We start from the raw sequence: 26,191 nt of genomic DNA on the forward strand, positions 1-26,191 counted from the left end.
AACGAAACAAAAAAAACAAAACTAAGTATTCAAAAAAAAAATAAGAACCACTTATGAAGATTTATTAGCGAAGGATATGTTAACATAAGCAATTTTCGAATGTAATCTTGACGTTTAAACTTATTGTTAATTTAAATATAGTTTGGCTATTCGTTGTTAGATGGCACCACCGTTTTTTTAAAACTATAATGACAGAAAAGTTAGTTTAATGCATATTTTAGATTTTCTAATTAAAATCGAATTTTCGATGTTATTAATCACACCTAATCTTTAATCTATGTGATTTAAACCTATTCTACATCTTACCTTTAAATTCTTGTAGATTTACTCGAAATCCTTCCAACTGAGCTTTGACATTTCAGTACTTAACCCCACCTTTATTTCATTGCCCTATAACGTACGTAGACGCACATTTCAAAGATCTGAAACGTTAAACAATATTTTAATTCTAATTTAAAAAATTATGCGTTATTGAACTCACTTTTTAATTGTTTTGATTGTATAACGCAACAATTCGGTTAGCAACCGGTGGCGTTTCCTAAGAAACTATTTCACAGACATCTAACGGATCATAAATTAATTTGGATTAATTAATATTAATAACGAACAATTTTATAAAATTAATTTTTGATTTTATTTAATGATTTAAAATATCTAATTAAGAGAGGTGAATCATTATTAATTTGAGTAAAATAAATATACATAACCGAGTGAAGTTAGCTCGTTTATACCGCTTAAATTTAGGACGTCAAAAATGACAACTTAAGTCAATTTGACGTTTATTAAAATTAATTTATAATTTTAATCTAATTAAAATCTCAAATTTAATTAATTAATTAAATAGGGAATTGATTTTTTTTAGTTTAAGTTTCTATAAATACTTTTAAGAGGTGATTTAAACTTACTTACTTTTATGTATACATCAAAAACTTATATATGTACTTGTAGTTGTTGTACCGACGTGAATTGTGAGTAGATGGCGCGTGGTGAAGCGTCGCGACGTCGACGTCGTCGCCCGATCAGTCGGCGTCGGCATTTCCTTGCCAAAGGACTTGTCCCAACTTGTTCCAAAGTGGAAACGCACCACCACGCTGGAAATGGCACGTTTCAAACATCGGATCAATTTAATGTCTTAAACATGACTTAAAGGTAAGCTTATTTAAGTTTTTTTTAAATCATTTGCGTCTAATTTTAATTATTTCAACTTAAAACTAACGATAAAAGTTATATTAAAAAATTTAAGCATTTTTTAGAAAAAAAACATTATAATCAATTAAAATGAACACCCTGTAGATAAAAATGTATTTGCGGTATTTAAAATAGAAAAATGAAACAGCTATCGATCCCTTTTTAATGAAACAGTCGCATTCATTCTGAAAGGTTTTCATAGTTGTTTGTGTTGATTAAAACATTCGTTATCTATGTTTACATTGAAACGCAACTTCCGAGTATTTAATTGAAATAAATAAGCGCATATTCGAACAGGTGGTGTAACTAACACAAAATTTCATTTTGCTTCAAGCAACACAATTTGTTAAAATCGATTTCTTTAGTAATGTTTAACGCTGCTTAATGATGTTTAGTTCTGATACACTTTGGCGATGTGACTCTCTTAATCAAACACGTTTACGGTCGGTCTTGGTCGTGTAGCTATCATGTTCGTACGAGTTTCCTCATATATTGCATGCCCAAGTTTATTTGAAACCGTCTACGCGAAGAGAATAAAGCGCCCCCAGCTTCATACGATCAGGGCCATTTTACACTAAGAATTTGAGATCAATTTCTTGATAGTTTATAAATATAAACAATTTTTTTGATTAAGTATCGTAAAAACTCTCTTAATTGTTAAATGACAATCATACCGACGTTTTGATTAGTCAAAAATCAATATTGACAACTTAAAATTAGTAAAAAATTAAATCCGTAAAATTTATTTTATTAATTTTTTTTTAATATAATTTAGATTTTTTATACAAATACCAAAATTAATTAATCTATAAGAAGTATAATTAAAGATAGGTATAAAAAGCGATTATTATTTATAAAAAAAATTTGTTGTAACCAACTTCAAATCGAAACTGTCAGTTTAAGGTTAATGCGGGATAACATTAACAACAATAATTATGGACTTACCCAAAGATCTCGAGTATTAATTACAACACAATTTTTTGTAACAACACCAAAACTAACCGATTTATAACACAATTCGATTTAATCACAAAAAAATCACAACGAATGTTTATAAAGAATTTTTTGACATGACGTTTCTAAACGTCAAATTGTTTTTGTTACCAACTTCAACAAAAAAAATGATAACAATAAATTTCTTGATTAAATTTCATAGAAACTGTCTTAATTGCAAGAACAGGGATTCTAATTAAGTCGTTGCAACACGGTAATCTCCTTAACTTTTAGAGTTAGTCATCTAAATAGGTAATTAACTCCTAGAAAATTCAATTTTGAACGCAACCCCCGTTTTATTTCGGCTTTTATCCACGTTTTTGTATAATCAGCATCAAAGATGTTCCAAAGCTTTGATGTTTCTTTAATATTCCTCAAAGAAATCGTTTTTTTATAAACTACTTTATTGAATTTAAATAAAGACGATTCAAAATCAACGTTGTGCACACATTTCCGGTATTTCCGGAAACGCGACGACCGGGTTCGTATTGATTCCCCGTTTTCACATCGATCTAATAACGTTTCAGAACACGCTGACCAATTTCGGTCGCTGTATTTTTAGCGAAATAATAAATTCATAGTTTCTAACTGTTTTCTTTCGAATAAATTCGCCTCAACCCAAAAAAAGAAAAAATAATTCTGTTGTTACAAAGTTTAAATTAAAAAGTTTCTCGAAAAAAATTGGATTCGAAATGGATTTACGAAAGAAATTTTTGTTGTTACGCTTTAATTACAGTTAATAAGACATGTTTGAAAACCGTTGATGAGTAACTGCATCGGCTCCGACCCAAAACTTTCGCAATACGCCAAACTTTGAATCGGAAACTATTTCGGGAGAGGTCCCATCCGATGCATACCGTCGAAAATAGCGTCTAAAATGTTTCTGTACGACGCTGTTGGGTACAAAAAGCACTTATTCTTTTTATGTACGGTATCTAAACCATAACATTCCTTTAATATTTCATCGCCGAAGCGAGACGTGACAAAATAAAATCTTGGGGATATATTTTAATGTTGCGCATTACGACCTAAACTCTGATAACATAAAATAATAACTAATTTGAAACACCCAATTGTACGTAACGTTTAGCGAAGTGTAAAGCGGAGTACGACTTCAAAGGGATGATTTCAAGAAGGTTAACTCACCGGAAAGTGCTGCAACACTACAGATAATTAAGGAAATGTTGGGGTATTTACCGCAATAGAAAAAATAAATGTCTTTTGATTAAATTTCGTAGAAATTGAAAAAAATCGTTGGATGACAATCTTACTGACGTGTTGATTTGTCAAAGATCAAAATGGCCAACTTAAATTCAGTAAAAAATTAAATCCCAAAAATTTATTTTATTTTATTCTTCTAAATTATAACTTAACTTTGTATCAAAACACCAAATTTAATTTAAATTGATTAATAAGAAGTATAATTAGATAATAAGAAATACTACTAAATAACTTTCTAAAGGTGATTGTTACCAACTTCATATCGAAACAAATCGATAACGATAAAAATAAAAATTAAATTAGCTCACCTTTTTATTTTTAATAAAAATCCAATTACTTAATTACCTAATCTTTAACGTATATTGATTTTAAGCTTTTATTCCACATCTTACTTTTTAATTGTTGATTTGATGCAAATCCTTCCAACTCCGCTTTGACGTTTTCAAATGTTAAAATCTTTTTGTCACCAACTTCAAGTTGAACCCAATCGAAAAGTAAAAATTAGGTCAATTATCAAATTTTTATTGATTTCACTTATTGTAAATATTTCGTTTTCATTATTAAATCCATTTCAAAATAATTTAACCGATTTACAAGACGTATAATAACAATTAACTTGATTGTTTATAAATGTTTTGAAATGACGTTTCTAAGCGTCATAATTTTTTGCTGCCAACTGTAAATTAAAAAAAATAAATTAATGTGTCATTTTTTACAAAATTATAAATATCGAATTTCGCATTCTTTTTAACTAAAGAATTCCCTTTTTACCGTGAACGTAACAAGACGGGTCTTTTTAAAATTGGATTTGAACGAGTACCGCGTTTGAGTCATCTCCTTCTCCTTTTTCATTTCCATTTACTCTTTAAAAGGGGCTTATATGCAACGGTTTCTTATTGAATCAAGAGAAACGTCCGTTACTGATCCTTTTTTCGCATTTACAGCAAATTTTTAAAATACTTCAATAAAATCGAATTTACAAGTTAAAAATAAATATTTTTCTTTGATTTATTAGCATTTAAAATCGTGGCATGTACCCAAAATTTTTATTTTATTTTCGGACGAAAACCGATTTTTTTCGTCTATTTTTGTGTTATTTGGAGATAATTATGGTTTACATACCGGAAATTTGAGCTCGCCGCATACCAAAAGTAGGGTTGGGGGAGAGATTAAAGCCGTAAAAGCCAGGGAGAGCTTTGTACGTTTAAATCAAGCCCAACTATGGGAGGATTTTAATTAGAAACACTGCCCGCTATAACATTCTCGTAAATAAATAACTTTTAACACAGGATGAATCATAAAATATTTGACAACTAAAAGTTAGGTTCGGTTTACTTACCTTAAATTAATTCTTCTTAAACTCCTTTGTTTCGTTGTGCTTTTAATATAAAATGAATCAATTTTTATGAATATTATTTGAATCATTTCTAATTTTAATTTTAATCAAGAAAATTTTCATTAAACTAACGACGCTTTAAACACTAATTTGACATTTCACTACTAAAGTCAGACTAAAGTCTGAAGTCAAATTAGATTCTTTAATAAATTAAAATTTTTTGTTTAATTAATTTTTTTTGTTTAATATCAATAATGCTTTAAATTAATTTAAACTTGTATTTCAACTTCTATTTTCTTTTAATTAATTGATTAAATTTGATTTAGGAGCAAATTTTTGACACTTAACGTCAAATTAATGTTTCGATTGACTAATGAAAATAATTATAAATAATTACATGTAAGATACCTTCCCTATAACGTGTTGAACCAAAATAAATCTTGATGTGATTTATTCAAACTCGGTGTGTGGTGGTATCGAGCGTTTTATATTTAGGAAGGAATACGAGGGATAGCACGAAATCTTGGGATATCTATAACATACGAAAAGGGTTCTTTTTTGAGAAGATTTTGAGTTAATAAATGTTTCAATCAATGATGTAAGCGTGTTTTTTACTCCATCCATTATTTACGCTGATTACTCAACCGCGCCAACCCAAATGAGTTACCATAAATCATTTCTGTCAATTTCGGAGGGGGAAAAATACTGAAATAAAACCAGATCGATACAGATATTTTCAACGTTTTCAAACAAACAATTAAACAATTAATAACCTAAAACTAGATGTAACAAAAAAAAAGAAATAAATTTTAAATGTAATAAGTTGCGCCATCTCTTGTTGACGATCGTGTCTCTTGGCAATATAAATTTGACGTTTAACCTACAAAATTTGTGAAATGACAGATTTAGAACAACATTTTCAATATTACCAACTTAATTTTGTTATTACGTTAGATTGGTATATTTTTGATGAAATAAAACTAGAACTATACTCTGTTTTTAAACCAGGAGGAGTAAACGCGAAAGTCAGATTTACACTAGGAAAAATCACCAGAAAATATCACTAGATATTTTGGCGGTAAATTTAAATTAATAATTATTATTATTTATTTATTTACTTATTATTGTATTTATTTTCGTTTGTTATCGTCAACACTAAACATACAAATTAACATTGAAGTTATGAGTGTATTTATTTCAAAATATAATAAAGAAGGGTTTAAGAACACAAAATTTACAATAATGACACGAAACTGTCGAATTGTCAATAACCTAACCTTCAAATTCAAAATTGCCTGTGTGTGAACCTTCCTCGCATTCAACCAATCACGTGCAAGGTCAATCTGGTGACAAATTTAAAATACTCCTCCTGGTTTAAAAACAGAGTATAATTGCCAAAGAAAATTTCAAGGTATAATTAATGTTTGTAAACAAAACTAACCTTACCTAACATTCCTTCACGCTATAATTGACATTACAAAAGAAAACTTCACGCTATAATTGCCATTACTAATTGCCAAAGAAAACTTCAAGGTATAATTAATGTTTGTAAACAAAACTAACCTTACCTAACATTCCTTCACGCTATAATTGACATTACAAAAGAAACTTCACGCTATAATTGCCATTACTAATTGCCACAGAAAACTTCATGGTATAATTAATGTTTGTAAACAAAACTAACCTTACCTAATATTCTGCGTCTGAAGACACAGGGCTAAACCCGAATCTTAAAAATATACAACTTAGCGCTGAATAACAATTAAAACTAGAACTAACACTTGCACTAGAACTATACTCTGTTTTTAAACCAGGAGGAGTAAACGCGAAAGTCAGATTTACACTGGAAAAAATAACCAGAAAATATCACTAGATATTTTGGCGGTAAATTTAAATTAATAATTATTATTTATTTATTTACTTATTATTGTATTTATTTTCGTTTGTTATCGTCAACACTATACATACAAATTAACATTGAAGTTATGAGTGTATTTATTTCAAAATATAATAAAAAAGGGTTTAAGAACACAAAATATACAATAATGACACGAAACTGTCGAATTATCAATTACCTAACCTTCAAATTCAAAATCAAAATTCAAAATTGCCTGTGTGTGAACCTTCCTCGCATTCAACCAATCACGTGCAAGGTCAATCTGGTGACAAATTTAAAATACTCCTCCTGGTTTAAAAACAAAGTATAACACTAGATTAAGAACAAGAATCATTCGGGTTTAGCCGTCTTTAGAGACGTTCGGCTAAACCCGAATGATTCTAGTTCTTAGTCTAGTGTTAATTCCAGCTTTAATTGTTATTGAGCGCAAGAACAATTAAAATTTTAATATATTTTAAATTTAATAACTTCTAAGTAGCGCCATCTTTTGTCCGACGATCGTTTCTTTTGGCAATATAAATTTGACGTTTAACCTAAAAAATTGGTGAAAATGACAGATCAAGAATTAAATTTTCAATATTGCCAACATAATTTTGTAATTCAGCCTTTGCACTTAAATAATTAATGATTTACAATCTGTAATAGAAATAGCATGATTAATAGCTTCTTTAATTTTTTCTTCAAGGTGTGGAAGAGCTTTGTTTCGAAGGTTGCCAATAATCCACGACCTCAACCTGTCGCGGAGCCAACTCAAAGATCCCAAACCTGAGATATCGATATCGATGTCACTGAAACAATTTGAGTCATTTCAATGGATCGGTGAGTCAATACTGTTTATTAAAAGAATTAATTTTAAAGTCGCTTTTATATTAAATCCGACTACTTGGAGGGTGTATTTGGTTCAAGAAGCAACTCGCTTCAATTTTGTAAAATCGATCGAATTTACTGGGATGCAACTAATTGAGTTATCTTAATGCAACCCATATTTATCGATTCTCGGGCGCAAATTAAAAATATCCGATCGTATAAAAGCGATTAACACAAACGAAACGGAAAAAATTATTCGTCCTTGACATTTTCTCTCTCCCACAACATCAATTATTTAATTATTTAATGATTACTTATATTTAACTTACTTCACAGTTCGAACTTGAACCAGATCAATTTGTGGGTTACATTTATTTTGGTCTTTTTGTATGGTTATTTTCAAAAATACTTTACTCCTATAGATACTCGATTTCAAACTCCCCTCAGAAACCGAATCCGAATACATCGCTTTATAATACGGGTAAATAAACTAAAAAAAAATTAATTAACCCAAAAAAAAATAAATAAAAAAATTTCGTTATACTTTAAAATCTCTTAATCTAACTTGCCCATAAACAACCAAACAGTTTTTATCTTCATACAAATTCGCTTGAGTTAACCTAGTTAACGTAGATAAATCAGAAATTTCTCCTTGCACGGTTTCTAAGGATCCCTGTTGAGTCCCCGGGGGTCTACTTTTAAATACAACGCTTAGACTTGGCACGTCGATTGTTAAATAATCTTTTTCGACCAAAAACGTTTTGGCCGTGCATAAAATCGAGTCTAAAAGGCGATTCGCCCTTAAATACAACTGTCTTGAGTAAGCCCTAAAAATAATTTCTTATAGAAATCTAATTTAAAATAAAATTAAATCGTTTTTACTTCATCTCGTCGGGGTCGTCTAATAACAATTCGTTAACGGAGAATTCTACTATAACAGCTCCGAGTTGTCGGTGTAAGATGTTCGTTAAAATGTCTGTTAATTGTACCCAGAACATATTAACTAAAGTTTTTTCTGGAAATAAAATTAATTTAATTTTTTTTGCTTTTGGTTTTATTTATTTTTCACCTAAATCTGATTCAATCATTTCGTTGTCGACCTCTAAACCGTCTTCTTTAAAATAAGATACCTAAAATTAATACAAATTATTTTTTTTTTTAATAAGTAACTGTCAATTATAATTTTTTTCCTGTGTCTGTCAAATTGATGTGAAGTTGGAAACGGTTGGCATGGTTAACAGGGGAATTTTGTGTTTTTAGGTTTTGAAATTAATTTGTGTCATAATGACATTTAAATTTTTAATGTTTATACAAAAATAATTAAAATAAAATAAATATCTATTTCAACAAAATATCAAAGAATGCGTTTTAATGTAGTAAGATTTAAAAGAATGAGCAATGACTTCCAGAAAGAAAAGTTGAGTATGGTTTGAGTTAGGTTAGTTTTGTTTACAAATGTCAATCAACCTGACAAAAATATTGGGTAATGTTACGATAGGTCAGTTTTGTTTGAACTTCAATTACAGCGTGAAGGAATGTTGGTTTTCTATTTTACCCCAATTATAGCGTGAAGAAAAATCCAATTAAAGCGTGAAGGAATGTTAAGACAGAGGTAGTTTTCTTTTGAACCCTAATTATAACGTGAAGGAATGTTAGGGTAGGTTAGTTTTGTTTTGAACCCCTATTACAAAGACGCACGGCTAAACCAGCATTTTTCTAATTCTAGGTCTAGTGCTAACTCTAGAAAGGTTCTAGTTTTAGTTTAACAAAAATACATTAATCTGACATAATAACAAAATTAAGTTGGCAATATTGAACATTTAATTCTTGATCTGTCATTTTCACCAAGGTTAAACGTCAATTTAATATTGCCAAAAGAAACGACATTTCTAATGTGTCTACATTAGAAAACGGTAGCAATGCTGGCAGCTCACCATGAAAAGCAGGAAACAATGTGGAACAAGACGATGAAACACAACTCATAAAAGGAGAGGTAGAAAAATGTTTAAATTCAAACTTGACTGTTTTGACAATGACAGTTTGCAAGTTAACCTTAAAGAATATCAAAAATAAATTTAAAAAAATACTTACTCTCAAAATAATTTCGCTTAAATGATATTTTAAATCATAATTTTCCACAACGAAAGAATCCTCTTTAATATGAAGCCCTGCTTTTCCATCACAATTTGTATTTTCTAAAACTACTCTGTTAAAAAAAATTTTTGTCATTTAATTTCTTTACTTATTTAAGGTTAACTTACGCTATTTTCCCGACATGGGAAATCGGTAAAATTTTCTGTAAAGTCTTATTAGTAACTTCGTACTCCCCTTCAATTTTTAATTGCCCCAAACTTAACCCCAAATTAATCGTTAACATCGACAAATCAACGTCCATTAAGTTTATTCGAAAATCCGGCGTTTTTACTAACTTTAAATTTCTTAATTCTCTACAAAAAAAAACTAAATAAATAAGGATAAAAAATTATTACGATTTTTTTTTGAATTAATCAGAGTTGATTTCCCTTGGGGAGAGTATCTTAAGTTGAAAAAGATTTATTTTGAAAGATTGCTTAAAACGCAGTGAACAAATGGGTGCCGAGAAAAAGGGAAAGAAATAAAGTAAATAATAAAGCAAAACGAATACTTTTGGATGCGCAAAACGGAAAGTTGGTGAAGATAAATTTAAAAATCGTTGGCAAACTCCATTATTAGCGACATAACCTGGCTAAATTCCAAATGATACAAAACTTACATTATTGTATTATCAATAGTAACGAAAACATCGTCTAATTGATGTGGAAGGTAACCAATTTTCATTTGAGTACGTACGCCCTCATTAATAAAAGCCTAAAAATTAAAGAAGATATAAAATAGAAAATTAATTAAAAAGTTTTTTACCCTTTTTAAATTTTCTTCGAAATTCGGTGTGATATTATCCAAGAGTTTCCTTAAATTATCCGACATCTCTGAAAATAAAACGATTTTGTTAACAACAGCCGTATTTTTAAAGTTGTAAAATGTAAAACGATAAGAAATACTCGAGTTATCTTTTAGAGATATACTAATTGCAGCTGTTAAATTTAAAAATTCGCGCCAAAGCGCTTGCGTATCCAGCTGTAATCTCATACCACGCGTATTTTATTTACACATGTCATTCTTTGATCAAAACATGAAAATAAATAAAAAAAAATTATTCACTTACTGACATTAAACGAGTTATTTCCTTTATTTAATTTATTTGTTTATTTAAAATATTTTCTTTAATAATTAAAAAGAATTTTACATTCTGCTTAGTTGGCGTCGACTACGTTTACCGTTTCGAAGTCGTGGCCTCCTTAAAGTTTACTTTCTACTAAAAGTTGTTATTACAAAAAGGTTCCATCTGTCGGATTAAATCTCATTTATATTTATTTAAAAATTATTAATTTTAAACATACCGTTTTAGCAATGAAAATTGAATTTACATTAAATTTACCGTTCGATAATGTTTGAATATATACTAATTCATAATTAGGTGCACATATTTTGAATAAGTCGTTGATTAATCCGAAGGTGTATACATAAAAGCTTTATATTAAATTATAATCCGGATATAGATTAATATCGAAATAACACTTTGCCGGAACAACTAATTAACGCGTACATTCGCTTCACAAAGAGGATAATTTAATGACAATTTATTAAAAGATTCTCAAAAATAAATCATGATTATGACAGTAAAATATAAATTAACGTTTGACAATAAAGTACTGATAAGTCTGAATAATAAGTGAGGAGAATTTGAAATAATCACCGTCATCATCGGGAGAAAGATTTTTTTGATTTATTTGAAATTGCATAATCTAACATAACCTCAACGATAAACGTCAAAAAATATACAAGGTTTAAATACGTTTAATAACGTAAAATTGTATTATTTTAGGTAGGAATTTTAGTAACATTTCATCTGCGAGATGCTTAAATTGTGTTGAAATCTAATTTAAGAAATGATCAGATTTTTTAAATAATAGGTCCAAAATACAAAAAAGGAATAAAGATGCCTCGGCAAATAAAGATAACATACAAATGCAGAGATTATCTATGTATTTCGTAAGAATTTAAGCTTCTACTCACTTCTACTTCAGCAGCATAACTACTGAAAATTTACTATATTGGCTATATTGAAAATTTGATTACTTACTTTATCTGTCATTTCTTAATGTTTGAGGTTATCTTTATGTCAAATTAAATAATATGAATCAAGGTCCATTGAGTATTGGTTACAAGGTTATCCAACTCGAACAAATTAACGTTGACGGGGTGAGGTGGGAAACATGACGTCATATGAGGAAAAATATAACAATATAATATCACAATATAAATTTTTAATATAAATATAATAATAATATTTATGGTAATAATTATTTCAAAATTAAACAAGTGTTATTAAACTCAAGAAATAAAGAGTTTGTGTTGGTTTAGGTATAGGTGTAATTTATATTTCATAAATGAAAACGGAAATGACAATTCTTCCAATGACGTCACAACAAGGCCTTTGCGGAGGGGATACGTTCATAACAACAGTGTTCATAGAGAGTTGGATAACTTTATACAGTATGTTTACTCAACGGACCTTGGATATGAATGAAATAAAATAGTAATAGAAAGTTATGCAACTCAAAATACAACTGCTTAATATTTGACGTTTAAACAATATACAAAAATTATCAACATTAAATTAAATATGAAATACCTTGACAAGATGTTAATGAAAACACCCCTAAAACCACAAAAATTACTAAATTACTTTTTTTAACATTCGACATTTCTCCACAAATTTTTTATTGTTAAGTGTTTATGTAACAAACTTCAAATGAGAACTGTTTTGTCTAAATTAAATTTATCATCTTCTTTGGCACGATCAAGAAATACGTAAACAATTCTTATCGCTTTGGCAAAACAATTTTAACTTAATAAAAAATGATGGTGTTAAATTGGTTGCATAACTATCACAATAATAATTTGATCTAAAAAATTCAATTTTGTTATTATCAATTTGATTATCAAGCGAATACAAATCTTATCAAGTTAATATTGATAACTTACCGTCAGTTAATAAACGTCATCCACACACTGTGCTTCATTTTCTATCACTCCACCTAACAAGAAAAAAAAATTAAAATGGTCCGAAAGGGAAACAATATCATAAAAAATCAAAGAAAATTTCCGAAACATCGCATGGCGGAGGATTTCCTCGATAACATCCGATTAAAAACGCGAGAATTAATCGATTTTTGTAACACCTCCATCGATATTGACTCATTTTTACCACAAAATGATATCAAAGAAGACAAAGTAAACACTTATCAAAACATTATGTTGTATTTAGAAGTAATATCGCAACAAATTCACGATTTAAGGAGTAAAAACGAAACGTTAAGCGATCAATTAGTAATTTTAAAAAGTAAAAATAAAAGCGTTGAGGAGTTATGTGAAAAAATCCAGGAGAAATGTTCGCTTTTAAATGATAAATTAGAAACGAGTAAGCGAAAGATTTCGGTCAAAAACGAAAGAATTAAAAAACAAAATGAAATTTTTAAGGAAAATATTGTTTTGAAAGAAATAATTGTTGAGTTAAAAGAAGAAAATAATGTTTTAAAAATGAATTTGGAGGATATCGAGGAAGATTATCAACAAGAAAAAGCTTCTTTGGAGGAAATTATAAAAATTAGTGATGAAAATTTGTACCTAAATAGTAAAGTTGATATCTTGTTTGATGAAAACAATGCTTTAAAGGAGAAAATTGAGGAAAATTCGTTTAAAAATAAATCGTTGGAAAATTTAGTGAAGAAAATGAAGCACACTATTAACGAAAGAAACAAAGAACTAAACAATAAAAATAACGAATTAACCATCTTAAAAGAAAAAATTAATAATAACCAAGAAGACAAATGGAATTATTACGAAGAAAATATAACATTAAAATCGAACGTTTACAAATCGAAAATAACCCAACATAAAAATTTATTATCTCCTTCTTTTATTGCTTCTCTCCAAGAAGTTTATAATAAAATGGAGGATATTGATAATTTTATTTATGGAATGATGGAGAAAGAAAATGAGACATCTAAAAACATCTTTAAAAATGGAGATGTTTACTTAGATATGGTTAAAAATTAATTGTGATATTTTTGTATCTAAATGAATAATAAAACCTCTTAGTAACAATAATTTGGGTTATCTATAAAAATAAAAATAATTTTAAGTATAAAAAAACGTCACGTAGTAATTGTTTTAATTAACGTTATCGGAAATATTTTTTTTTATCGTCGACTTTGAATTTGTATCGATTAATGCGTAAAAAAAAGAAAGATTTTCTTTCAAAAAAATTTGTTTAAATTTTATTTGTTCACAGAGAGAAATAAAAATGATCGTTACAAGGCTTGATGGGGTAACGAAGAAAAGCGATGACATCCACTGCTTTCGCGGCGGGCCTCATTTTGGTATCCATCATCGGCCTAACCTTAAACATTTATATTTTGGTCGTGGTGTTACTTACAAGACAGGTTTGTAATTCATTTTGGTTATCAAATTTTTTTAGGTTAATTTTTAATTGTCAAATTGTTTGTGATTAATGATTATTCACAAATACGGTTTCTTAGTTGCGTAGCGTGTATTTTAAAAATAAAAAAGAATTAAGTTGGTAATATTAAAAATTTAATTCTTTAGCCGAACGTCTCTAAAGACGGCTAAACCCGAATGATTCTAGTTCTAGGTCTACTGTTAGTTCAATAAAGGTATTCAATGATTTAACGCCGAATAACAATTAAAATTTAATGATTACACTTACCTGGTCGAATAAATATTAGAGTTCCATTCGAAAACCTACCTCCACTACTCCACTCATAAACGTTTAATCACTAAGTTTAGCCGAATTCCTCGGTTAATGAGTTGTAAATATCTAACTTGGTCATTATTCACGCGCTCTATGAATTTATTATTAGTTTAAAATTTGTGCAGATTGATCTTTGTGATTATCCACGAATTTAGTTGCTTAGTTACACATCGTGAATTTAAAAATAAAAAAGAATTAAGTTGGTAATATCCGACATTTCTCAAATTTTTTAGGTTAAACGTCAAATTTATACATTTAATTTTAAAGTACGTGCGCTTACACGCTACACTCGGCTAACTGTGAGATCGTAATTATCAATAGAAACGATCACGTTAATTAGAAGTTATTAAATTTAAAATTATTTTGTAAACTTTATTACTTACTTTTTTGTGTTAAATACATCTAACTTAATCATTTACATCATAACTTCGTTTTAGTTCAATAAAAATATACAATAATCTAGCGCTGAATAATAATTAAAACTAAAACTAATCTAGAACTAGGAAAATTCGCGTTTAACTGTACGTCTCTAAGACGAAAGAACAACTCTTTTAGGTTAAACGTCAAATTTTTATTGTTAATAGTAACGATCACCGGATAAAAGATGGCGTTAGTTACACGTTATTAATTTAAACTTATATTTAAATTTTAATTGTTCTAGCAGTGAATAACAATTAAAACTAACACCAAACCTAGATATAGAAACATTTGGATTTAGACGTGAGTCTTTTAAGTCAGAATCTCTTCAAATCTTTTAGGTTATACGTCAATATTTTAATTCCAATAGTAAGGATCATGGGACAAAAGATGGCGTTAGTTACAAGATATTAAATTTAAAATTGTATTTATATTTTGATTGTTGTAGCGCTGAATAACAATTAAAACTAACACTATCATCAGAACTAACACCAGAACTAGAAACATTTGGATTTAGCCGTGCGTCTCTTAAGACGGGTAAACCCGAATGTTTCTAGTTCTGGAATCTAGATCTAGCGTGAGTTCTTTTTAAAATTTACCATACTTTTAATTAAAATCATATTTTTCAATATTTATTTAATCACTTTTAACATTAATATAATAATATAACTTTTTGTTCAAAACACGACACTTTTATGTATACATTTCACATAAACGTCATTTTGACAAGAAATGAATTCATTAGTACCAACCCAAAAATATATTACTATAATTATATCTTATTATATTATAAGCAAAATTTGAAATCAATTTAATTTTTTTCTTTTTAATTAGGTGTCATCGGCGAACAATTTACTTCTACTCCATTTAGGCGTGGTCGACACTCTTTTGGGGGTCCTCTTCCTGTCGTTTTCCGGGCCCGGATTAACCAAGGAAAATTGGTTTTCAATCGGGCCACCATGCGCATTCCACGGTTTTCTATTTACGCTCCTTCATCCGTTACTTTTATGGACCGTTTGTGGATTAAACTGTGATAGATACTACGCGATCGCTTCTCCACTTCATTACGGACATTTAGTTAACTCAAAAAAAGTTAATAATTTAATTAACAATTATTTCGGATTAAATAATTTCTGTTTTAGATTCTTCTTGGTTTAGGAGTGGGTTGGACGGTGTCTTTAGCACTTTGCGTGCCTCCCCTTTTTACAATAGCCCCGTATAGATACATCGAGGGTTTAGGAGCTTGCGCCCCGGATTTTTCGGGGAATGGAACTCTTTGGTATTCGGCCGTTTACACCGCGATAACTCTTTTATTGCCGGCTACGTTAATTATTTGTTGTAATATGAAGGTAAAGGGGGAAAATAAGAATTTAAACTATTATTTTTTTTACAGACATTCTTTTTTGGTTTAGATTTTGATGATAGCTCGTTATCATCGGCATAGAATCGCCTCGGCTATTTACGAGGTTACATTATCAGCCCAAGTTACCATAACGCATCAAAGAAATCCCTTTTTTGTCCCAACCGTGACAGCTCCTTCGGCGGGTGGGCCAAAATTCCGGGGGAGAAGCGCTTGGTACTCAGTTTTGCAGCTTTTAGGCTCATTTACGATTTTATATTTCCCTTATTACATCGTGATCATGTGGCAATCATCCATAACATTGTTGTCGCCATCAAATAATTTTCATAAAAGCATCCACCCCCATTTTTTTTCCATTATTTTCACTTTATTAACGTGCTCACCTTCAATTAACGGCTTTTTATACGGGGTCAAAAACAAAACGATTCGGAAATCGTTTCAAAATTATTGGAGAAAAAAGTTATCAAAAAACGAGATGAATCAGGAAATTCAAGCCCGAACTCCATCAACGTGTGGGTCTCGAAGACAATCGTTAACGCCCCTCGGATTCTTATCAAAACCAACGTTACAAAGAAGGTTATCCGAGGCGCTTTTAGAAGTTCAAAAAAGCCCCCAACGATCAAAAATTAAAAGGATTGCATCGGAATCAACGTGGAAAAAAGATTCCTCGGGGAGTTTAAACCTTTCCCCAACTAATCCGAGGAAAATAATTCAAGCGAAAAGTTGTAACACTTTGGAAGTACCAAAAATTAGCGACGAATTTTCCGAAAAGCTATCGCAACAACTATCAATGGTTAACGAAAATTCTTCAACAAAACCATCAAATATCCTCCAAAAATTTTTTTTGGTTGAAGATCAACCCCAAAAAGAAATCAATTCTCCCAAAATTTTAATAACCCGCGCATTTTCAGAGGAAAGCGACAAAAACTCACCCCCAAAAGATATCCATAAAACACATTCCACGACATCTCTATTAGAGAAAAAATGGAAATCTTATTTTTACCAACAAGGAGAAGAGGAGGAAGAAAAAACGATGAAACCACTCCTTCAAAGCGAATCAGAACCTTTAAAAGAGATTTCGGAAAACGGGATAAGAAAAAACAATTTTCAAAAAACCCAGGAAGTTATTTTATGAAGAATTTCAATTTATTTTTTCAATGTGATGTCTCTATGTGATACAATGTCCGTTCTTCGTTTAGATATAAATCAATTATGGATGTCCAACGGTAGATCGACGAACAATAAATAATAAATTAATTAAAATAGAATTAGAGCACTCGTTTTTCGATGTCTACAGGGTACAACCAACAATCAAGAGGAAATTTAAAAACAGACAAATAAGCTATGTATATTTGTTACATATCCCAAGCAGTATTAAATTATAATTAATAATAATCTATACGTTCGATGGAATCAAACAGAATAAAAGAATGTATATTTTATTTTCTGCAATGAATAAAAAAATGCAATATTTATTTGTATATTTTACGAATCCTTTAACTAATCAGAAACGTCAAAATATTTGAGGTTAAGTTATTAAGTGTTTATAAACACAATAAAGATTGTTTATTAATAATCTAAGTCTGGTAAATAATATCTCGATTATGTCCTGATGAGTATATCAATTAATATCATTTATTGGGAAACTTAATTTAAGTTAATTTTAGGTAGTTCCGATGATTAATATTTTTTATTAATTGAAGCTCCTTTATAAAGAATTGGCGGAAAGAGGAATATAAATAATAAATGTTAATAAAAGGAATAATAAAATGTACTAAAAGAAAGAAAAGATGAAATATGATATAATCTTTGCAATTTGAACTGAACCATCAAAATATTTGAGGTTATGTTATCTTGTTGTTTATAAACGTAACAGATTTTTATTAATCGTCTGATAAAATATAATACCCTTGATTATGTCGTGCACGATGACTATATCAGTTAATTTCATTTATTGAGAAACTTAATTTTTAGATAATTTCAAAGGCTTATTTGGATGTTAAATATGATTAATCAGAGAATAACATTGCAATAATTAAATTATCCTCCAAAAACGAACATGTAAAATATTGAAAGAAAACGTCTTATCACAAAAAGTGAAGGATTTAAATACTCTTTTATCTTGTTGAGTATTTACTTTATTCTCAAAACTGATGTTTGTTACGATTCGATTGTGATTCACTTTTTATTCATAATAAAATTAACTAAGTATTAATTCCAAGTCTTTCCACCCAGAAACATTGTTTTAAAAATGTAATTTGCACATAGCTCTGAGTCAAAACCAAAATCTAAGGTTGCAATATACATAACCTCACCCAACATTATTTACCTACGGGTCATTGATCCATTAAACACAATTAATTTTCCTCAATATACTTGATATTGCGCAAAATTACCCAACATAATCTCACTAAACGTTTTGTACTTACAAGTGTAATGATTTTTTTGCAAAATTTAAAAGACAACAAGATGGACACCCACGCTAACAATAATCAACAAAAAAAAAACAAAAAATGTGCTGGTTGCTAAGGTAACCGATTCAAATCAAAGTCGACTGATTAAGCGGGAAATTCAAATTAAGTTTAAAAATAAATTTATGATTAATCCGATAAATTATTTAATTAAAAAATGTAATTTATTTTAATATAAGATTTTTTGAATTTTTATAATTATTAAGACGTATTATAGATATTACAAATATGTTAAATATTATTTATCATTTCCGTATGAATTCTTGAAAGTCTTGAAACTCGCGTTTTAAAAAAAAACGGTTCCCAGATTAACACGATTCATCTTTTGACGCCGAAGGACGCGTGGTCTCGTGAATTGCACGCAAAGAACAACACAGTATTAGCTGGCAAATCGAACAGGTTGGACTTCTTTAAGGAAACCAACCCAGTAATAAAACATCAGCACAAATAAGTTTTATTCAACGTCTATGACATAATTTAACCTCCAAACTGGTTGCGGTGAAGGTAAGCAACTCTTTTTTTGTATCATTTTTTTATAAATTATCATTCAAGAATAATTTTATCTTAAAATAAAATTATTTTTTCGTTTTAAATTAACCCAATTTTATTATTTGACTTTTCACGCGAATCAATCGCGAAATCAACGTATTTTTTGTTACAAATTTGTTCTATTTTGAAACGATTCCTTTCGATATTCGCAAAATTAAATTGGGCTTATCGAAAGTGTTTTCGAAACCACTTTTATCGTCTCGAAACGTGAATGAACTACGAAAAAAATACTCGGATGATTCCCAATCACCTTTTATTTACACTCATTTGCGATTATCTTGACCTTTTTTGTGTTTTAAACTTATTTTTAATAAAAAAATTAAGAAAACAACCAAGGTTATCAGTGATATTTCGAAAAAACATCTGGATTTTTTCAGAATAAAAATAATTAAACAAATAAACACTTACCAAAATGCAAAAAAAATTTGAGGTTATGTACTTGTCATTTTAGGTTATGTCGATGACGCCACTTTGACGTGAATTTCAAAACTAAAAGAAAATGTCTTAAAAAATGTATTGTTATTAAACTGATAACTATGTTTAAATTAAATGTGCTTAAACTTACCAAAAAAAAATCAAGCGAATCACATTAAAATAAATCAATCCAAACTGTTTAATTCTTGCGATCTTATATTGACATTTCTGTAAACGTCAAATGAGTTCTTAGTGAAACGACGTCGATTCGTTGGGTTATCAATATGGTTAGCCACTTCCGGTATAATTTTTCGATCAAATTTAATACAAATTACAAATAGTTTTAATTAATGGGTTTTTAATTATAAATTAATGTCTTTGTTGACACAATTTAATAATTCCTTTTTAAACATCCGACTTTAATGAGGTAATTACAAGATTAAAGGGTGAATGTAGCAACAGATGGTCCTTAATTAAAATTACAAGTCGGAAAAGTATAAATAAAGGGTTTTTAAAAGAACGAATTTTCATTGCGTTAATGTAAAGCGTTTTGTAAAGATCTTTTCTTTTCTTTAGGATAAAAGACGAAAATGGTGAATGTTTCGTTGGAAATTTCGGAAACCGAAGGAGCAAAAGTTGTCAAAAAGTAAGTGACAGAAATCAACTATTTAAATGTCAAAAATTTCCTACAAAGATAAAAATCCCCTTAAAATTCGCCGTGAATTAATTAAAATTGTTTTCCTTTCATTGGTGAGTACATAAATTAATAAATTTTAATTACTTTTATTATTATCATTAAATCAATAAGAAAAAAAAATCTTATGCGATTTCGATGCACCTTTATTTTCTTTCAATGTGTTGCGCAAGTCCGTTGCAAAATATCGATCAAACCCCCGCGTTTCTGAGTGTTAAAGCATTTCCACGTCGCCAACCCTCTTAAATACAATCAAATTTAACCTAAAAAATGTAGAAAAAATTCATTCCTTTTCGTGCTATGAAAGCGATTGACGAGTATGGTCGATTTTCGCGTCGCCGGAAGTGCTCATTACGCGGTGGTGCAATCGCTCGTAAATCGGAGGAAGAAAAAATTACACAATATGCAATTTAACAGGGTTAAATCCGTGGAGATGTTTGCGACTCGAAAAAATTGCTATCAAAAATTCCAAGCTGGTAAAAGATTAATTTCTAAGTAAGTTTATTTAATTAAAATATCAATTAGATTTAGATTAGATTAAAATGGTGTAATAATAATAGAAATTAATAATTTAATTTTATTAAAAGTATGCAGCTTGATTTTTCGGAGTGTATATTAGGTTGCATAACTCAAATTATATTAAATCAATTTTTTATTTATAAATTATTTTTTATTATTTTTACAATAAATTTGATTTAATTTCATTTATTTACACTAATTATTCATAATTGAATTAAATTAATTAAAAAAATTTAATTAATATCTGTTTTTAATTAAAAAAAAAAGATAGTGTATATTGGGTTGCCTGGCTTCACATTTATTTTCTAAACTTTATTATTTTTATTTTATGCACTCTTTCGCAACAAAATTTAATGTCGCTCGGGCGACATTTTACGATTTTATTTATAACTACCTACATAACAAGATAACATTAACACACAACACGAATTTATCTCCTTTATTTGTGTTTTTAATCGAGCTACTTGAACGCGAATAATTTTCCACGTTTATTTTATCAATACATTTCAATAAAAGCTTGGATTTTTGTTTAAAACGATTAAAAATGATGAGAGTAACAAAGAATTCATGCCATGGTAACAGAGACGTTTTCCGTTCCATCTTTAGATGAGACCTTCACTTTGCGAGAACCAGTTTCTCGGCCACTTTAGGTCATCACTTCACTCTATATCTAGTTTTGAAGCGAATTTGATTGTTTATAAATCTCGTTAAAAAAAATTCGATTAAACGAGCAAAATAGATAAAGATTTTTTTTACAAAGAAAATTAACATGATTATTATCTCGTTTCTTGAACCGCAACATCCTCTCTCTTATGCAATTCAACTTCCTGTGAGTTGCGTTATTGTTGTTCTTATTAATTTAAATTTTAGTTCAATAAACTTTTTGAGGTTATATTGACTTTTAAATTTGGTACCAACTTAAATTAAATGTTTATAATTTAAAAATAATTTTTATTTTTAGGAATTTTTTTCGATAAAATTAGGTTGGTGCTAAAAGTGTAAAAAAAAATATGATTTGAAGTTAAATAAAACAATTTTCTTTTTTAATTTGTTATAGGCCCCGTATTAAAACGCGTTATGCCGTTTTGATTGCGCTGATCGTACTGCTATGCCTCTGTTTGGGATTGGCACACGTTATGGGGGCCTTTTCGAAAAACACCACAAAAGTATTTAACCCGCCTGCGGTTTTAAAGCCTTTACCACCTTCGCCATCGCGACTCCACGTCTTCGAAAAGGCCGCAGTTTGTGCTGATGCTGCAGCGTGTGCCAGAATCGGAAAGTAAGTAATTTTGCTAAACTATTTTTTTCAAGTTGCAACACAAAAATTGCATGCAATTTCAAAAATTACTTCTAAAATGCAACGTTATCTTTTTACTTTATAAACAAGTCCTTATCTTATCTTTGAACATACTCTGTACCTGCTGATGCAGTGTTATTTACTTAGAATAGCGTTAAAACGGGCGCTTACGTGGTTTAAGCAATGTTTTTGTTGGTGTTACGCAATTTTAAGGCGTCAAAACAGAAAAGTTTTCGATCATTTTGTTTACATTGAAAAAGATTTTTTATCAATATAAATAAATAACGTAATAGCCGCGGTATTAATTAACTGCGTAAAATCATTACTAACCTTGACTTTCACTCATTGAAGCGTACTTGCATTAAATTGTATTGGAAATTAATTAATTACTCATTGTGTTATTGTAGATGATGTTTTCTAGCTTCTTATCGAAAGTTCCTAAAAAAACGGGTTAGAATCAGATTTTAATCTTAATTGTCACCAAAACAAGTCACTTTTAAACCAATTTTTATCTTCAAACGCCTTAGTAAGCTTCAAAAATGTAAATAATCTTAAAAATAATAGACTCAAATTGACAGCTATAATTTAAAACTGTCAAATGTCAAAATTAGTACCAACCATCTAATCGTGCAAAATAAAATTAAAATTTGTTTATACTTTTTATTTTTAATGATTAATTAATTCAATAAAAATTATAAAAATAAATTAATTAATTAAATAAAAAAATATTTAAAAAAATGTAGAAGTATCTACCACCATGACAACGCATGCGCTTAATATCAAATCAACAAGATCCGGGTCGGGTATATAAACAATCGCGAATCGCTTAAACGTCAGTTTAACGTCAAAATACGTTAGGAGTTTCATCGAGGAATTTCAGTGCGACGAAAATCGAATAAATCTACCTCAAAACCGGTGCTTTATAACATCTAACACAAAGAAAAATAATAACCAACATGTCCGAAAGCCATTTTGACGAGTACGAACACTACAATTTCGACGATAAACACGTTTACCCAGGAAAGCAACGGTCGAAGAAAGAAGTGAGCCAGCACACGAACCATTTCGATCCGAGTGGACACACAAGGAAAATCGTCACGAAATTAATGAACACTGAGAAGAATAGGAAGGTGGTCGAAGTGAAAGCGAAAAATTAAAGAAAAAGAACGGATGTGATTATTTTTTTTTAAAGACGATCGATTTTTGCGCTTTGTTTTTGACGATTTTGGTTGTGGATTATGAATAGAGGTTTCTTTCTGTGATTTTTGGGTTTGGAAGAAAGAAAAATACGGTTTGTGGTGGTTTCGTTGCGATTTTGGGGAGAAATTTTATTGCGTTTTTAATAATTACTTATTAATTAAATATAATTATGGTTATGTACTGTAAATATAATAAAAACAACCTGCGTTCTATGGCAAGACTTAAAAAAAATCGAATAAAATGACTTATTAAGTACCATTTTCGTTTTATTTCTTTTCTCTTTGTAAATTAAACGCTTTTAAAAAAAAGATTATTGCTCATTGTGTTGCGTTTTTTAATTTATTTTGGACGAGTGGGTTGAGGTTGTTTACTAACAAAGGATTTAGAGGGACCTTGGCTTGATTGCGTATTTATTATGAAACTCGTGTAGAGGCGGATTCATCAAGGTTTTACTTTAAAATAAAATTTAAAAATATTTTAATAATAAATCTTAATGTTTTTAATTTAAAATAATTAATTAATATTGCTTAATTTTAATTAAAATTAATAATTAAAAAATATATATATTGGGTTATGCAACCCACCACACCATCTTGCATACTTATTTGCATAACCCAACATTTTAACCTAAAAATCTAATTATTATTTTAAATTCCAATAATTTTTTAGGGACATCTTAGAGAAAAATGGATCAGCTGTAGACGCAGCGATCGCCACTTTATTTTGTAATGGAATAGTTAACATGCAAAGTATGGGCCTCGGGGGAGGTTTCTTAATGACCATTTACATCCGAGAAGAAAAACGAGCTTACACATTAAACGCTAGGGAATTCGCACCACTAACAACTAAAGAAGAATTATACACCAACGATTCAACAACTAAAAAAGGTATCCAACGTTATCAAAACGAACATAAATAAATCAATCATTTTAGGTCCCCTCGCAATCGGAGTTCCGGGTGAATTAAAAGGATATTGGGCGGCTTACAAACGTTTTGGAAAACTCCCATGGAAAGAGTTAATTCAACCCTCCATAGATCTTTGCGAGCATGGCTATAATATAAGTTTGGCCCAACACGATTCAGTGCAATGGGATGAAAAGAACATTAAAAAGGATCCCCATCTCAAGTATTTCTTTATTTTCGAATCAACCGACTAAATAATGCGTCCAATTAATTTTAGAACTTGGTTTAAAGACCCAAAAGGAGAAAATAAGCCAATTGGTTCGAGAGTGATTCCTGAAAAACTTTGTGAAACCCTAAAAATAATCGCTAAGAATGGAGGTGACGAATTATATACTGGAAATTTATCGAAATCATTCGTTGATGATATCCAAGAAATGGGGGGTTTAGTAACACATGATGATTTAAGAAATTACACGTTAATTAATTAATTAATTTGTAAATAACAAAATTAAAAATTAATTTTTAGAGCCGAATGGATGGATCCAATCACTACGGAATTTCCCAACGGGGAAAAACTCCACACAATCGGTCTCCCAGGTGGAGGGCCCCTATTATGTTTTATTTTAAATATATTGGCGGGTTATAACATGACTAAAGAAAGCATCGAAGACACCAACTCCACGGTTTTAACCTATCACAGAGTTGTGGAAGCTTTTAAATATGCTTATGCGAGAAGAACCGAACTTGGAGATCCTAAATTTAACGAATTAACTCAGGTTACCTAATTAAACTCAGATTGAATCAAGTTATTTAAATTATTTTATTTAGGTTATTAAAAATTTAACCTCAAAAAGTTACGCGGATGAAATCCGTTCAATGATAAGCGATCAAGGAACTAGTCAAGACCCCAAAGATTACGGGGCTGTTATGGTGAATAAAGATGACCACGGAACAGCTCACATGTCTATTTTAGCCGAAAATGGTGATGCGGTTTCAGTTACGAGCACAATTAATTTATATTTCGGAGCTGGGGTAACATCGAAACAAACTGGGATAGTGTTAAATAGCGTTATGGACGATTTTTCTTACCCACATTTTAATAATTACTTTGGGGTTCCTTGGTCCCCCACCAACGTAGTTGCCCCGGGAAAACGGCCGTTATCTTCGATGAGCCCGACGATTATCACGGATAAAAACGGCGATGTTATCTTAGTTATAGGCGCTTCTGGGGGGACTAAAATAACGACGGCTGTGGCCGAAGTGATTATGAGGTTGTTGTGGTTCGGACAAAACATTAAGGAAGCTGTTGATGCCCCAAGATTTCACCATCAACTTTTCCCCATGAAAATCTCGTACGAATATGGCCATTTACAGGTAATTAAAAAGTATTTTTAGTTTATTTAAATAAAATAAATGTTTAATTTAAATAATACATTATGCAACCCAATGTGCATGAAACATAACCTAAAAAATTAGTTAAATAAATTTATTTATTTAAGATTAATTTGTATATAAAGTGAAATTAATTTAATTTTTTTCTAGCCCATATTGGACGGATTAAATAATTTGGGGCATAAACTCGAAATTTATAAGGAACGAGGAAGCATAGTTTGCGCAATGTTTAGGAATAAAGGCAAAATTTTTGCAAACTCTGATTTTAGAAAGGGAGGAGATGTTTATGGGTATAATTAATAATGAATTAGTGAGACTTTTTAAAGTAAAGAATCTTAATGACTGATGTTGATGCGACTATGAAGATATTTTAATTGTACAGAAAGTATACATATATACGCGTATTTGTTAAGTTGTATAATCTTTTTGATATATTTTTGTTATAATCACGTTTTTTTCTGTGTATATATTAACATTTATTATAAATAAACATTTATTATAAATAAACATTTATTATAAATAAACATTTATTATAAATAAACATTTATTATAAATAAACATTTATTATAAATAAACATTTATTTTAAATTGTCGTTTTATAATAAAGTATGCAACCCAATTTGCTTCGATCATTTGATACATAACCTATAAAGCAGGAA

At 29.4% G+C, this 26,191-nt stretch overlaps 4 protein-coding genes and 1 long non-coding RNA gene across 18 annotated transcripts; 3 read left to right on the forward strand and 2 right to left on the reverse strand.

The window, feature by feature from the left end:
* Nucleotides 1-47: 47 nt before the first annotated feature.
* LOC139429791 (uncharacterized) lies at nt 48-3,737 on the reverse strand. Of its 2 annotated transcripts, none has more exons than XR_011640378.1 (5): nt 3,328-3,737; nt 910-1,091; nt 482-561; nt 307-422; nt 48-183 (listed from the first exon to the last, which is right to left on the reverse strand). It is a non-coding gene; the product is annotated as an uncharacterized lncRNA (long non-coding RNA). The 2 variants fall into 2 exon arrangements; XR_011640377.1 differs by lacking the exon at nt 3,328-3,737 and adding an exon at nt 2,134-3,320.
* A 1,726-nt stretch (nt 3,738-5,463) lies between these two features.
* LOC111426271 (uncharacterized) lies at nt 5,464-22,635 on the reverse strand. Of its 11 annotated transcripts, XM_071195976.1 has the most exons (14): nt 22,532-22,635; nt 22,368-22,475; nt 19,679-19,755; nt 19,522-19,602; nt 12,528-12,580; nt 10,341-10,408; nt 10,195-10,289; nt 9,704-9,889; nt 9,534-9,648; nt 8,512-8,572; nt 8,325-8,457; nt 7,987-8,269; nt 7,772-7,932; nt 5,464-7,423 (listed from the first exon to the last, which is right to left on the reverse strand). In XM_071195976.1, exons 6-14 carry the CDS (start codon nt 10,404-10,406, stop codon nt 7,249-7,251), a joined length of 1,275 nt encoding a protein of 424 aa, XP_071052077.1. In that variant the 5' UTR covers nt 10,407-10,408; nt 12,528-12,580; nt 19,522-19,602; nt 19,679-19,755; nt 22,368-22,475; nt 22,532-22,635; the 3' UTR covers nt 5,464-7,248. The 11 variants fall into 11 exon arrangements, with proteins under 11 accessions (XP_071052077.1, XP_022916503.1, XP_071052078.1 ...); XM_023060735.2 differs by lacking the exons at nt 19,522-19,602; nt 19,679-19,755; XM_071195977.1 differs by lacking the exons at nt 22,368-22,475; nt 22,532-22,635 and having other exon boundaries at nt 19,522-19,616; nt 19,679-20,108.
* Nucleotides 7,363-19,069, forward strand: LOC111426259 (histamine H2 receptor-like). The gene is made up of 5 exons (XM_023060712.2): nt 7,363-7,454; nt 13,837-13,987; nt 15,568-15,825; nt 15,876-16,082; nt 16,146-19,069. The coding sequence occupies exons 2-5, from the start codon at nt 13,889-13,891 to the stop codon at nt 17,226-17,228; spliced, it is 1,647 nt and encodes a 548-aa protein (XP_022916480.1). The 5' UTR covers nt 7,363-7,454; nt 13,837-13,888; the 3' UTR covers nt 17,229-19,069.
* LOC111426242 (glutathione hydrolase 1 proenzyme-like) lies at nt 20,110-26,039 on the forward strand. 3 transcript variants are annotated; one of them, XM_023060683.2, is made up of 8 exons: nt 20,110-20,173; nt 21,798-22,019; nt 23,907-24,124; nt 24,171-24,363; nt 24,418-24,615; nt 24,667-24,916; nt 24,969-25,514; nt 25,683-26,039. In XM_023060683.2, exons 1-8 carry the CDS (start codon nt 20,118-20,120, stop codon nt 25,830-25,832), a joined length of 1,833 nt encoding a protein of 610 aa, XP_022916451.1. In that variant the 5' UTR covers nt 20,110-20,117; the 3' UTR covers nt 25,833-26,039. The 3 variants fall into 3 exon arrangements, with proteins under 3 accessions (XP_022916451.1, XP_022916452.1, XP_022916449.1); XM_023060684.2 differs by lacking the exon at nt 20,110-20,173 and adding an exon at nt 20,190-20,277; XM_023060681.2 differs by lacking the exon at nt 20,110-20,173 and adding an exon at nt 20,449-20,716.
* On the forward strand, nt 22,868-23,492 carry LOC111426333 (nuclear protein 1). Its single transcript, XM_023060828.2, has one exon. It carries the CDS (start codon nt 22,994-22,996, stop codon nt 23,192-23,194), a length of 201 nt encoding a protein of 66 aa, XP_022916596.1. The 5' UTR covers nt 22,868-22,993; the 3' UTR covers nt 23,195-23,492.
* Nucleotides 26,040-26,191: the final 152 nt, after the last annotated feature.

This window comes from Onthophagus taurus, chromosome 5 (genome assembly GCF_036711975.1).
Source record: "Onthophagus taurus isolate NC chromosome 5, IU_Otau_3.0, whole genome shotgun sequence".
Lineage (NCBI taxonomy): Eukaryota > Metazoa > Arthropoda > Insecta > Coleoptera > Scarabaeidae > Onthophagus > Onthophagus taurus.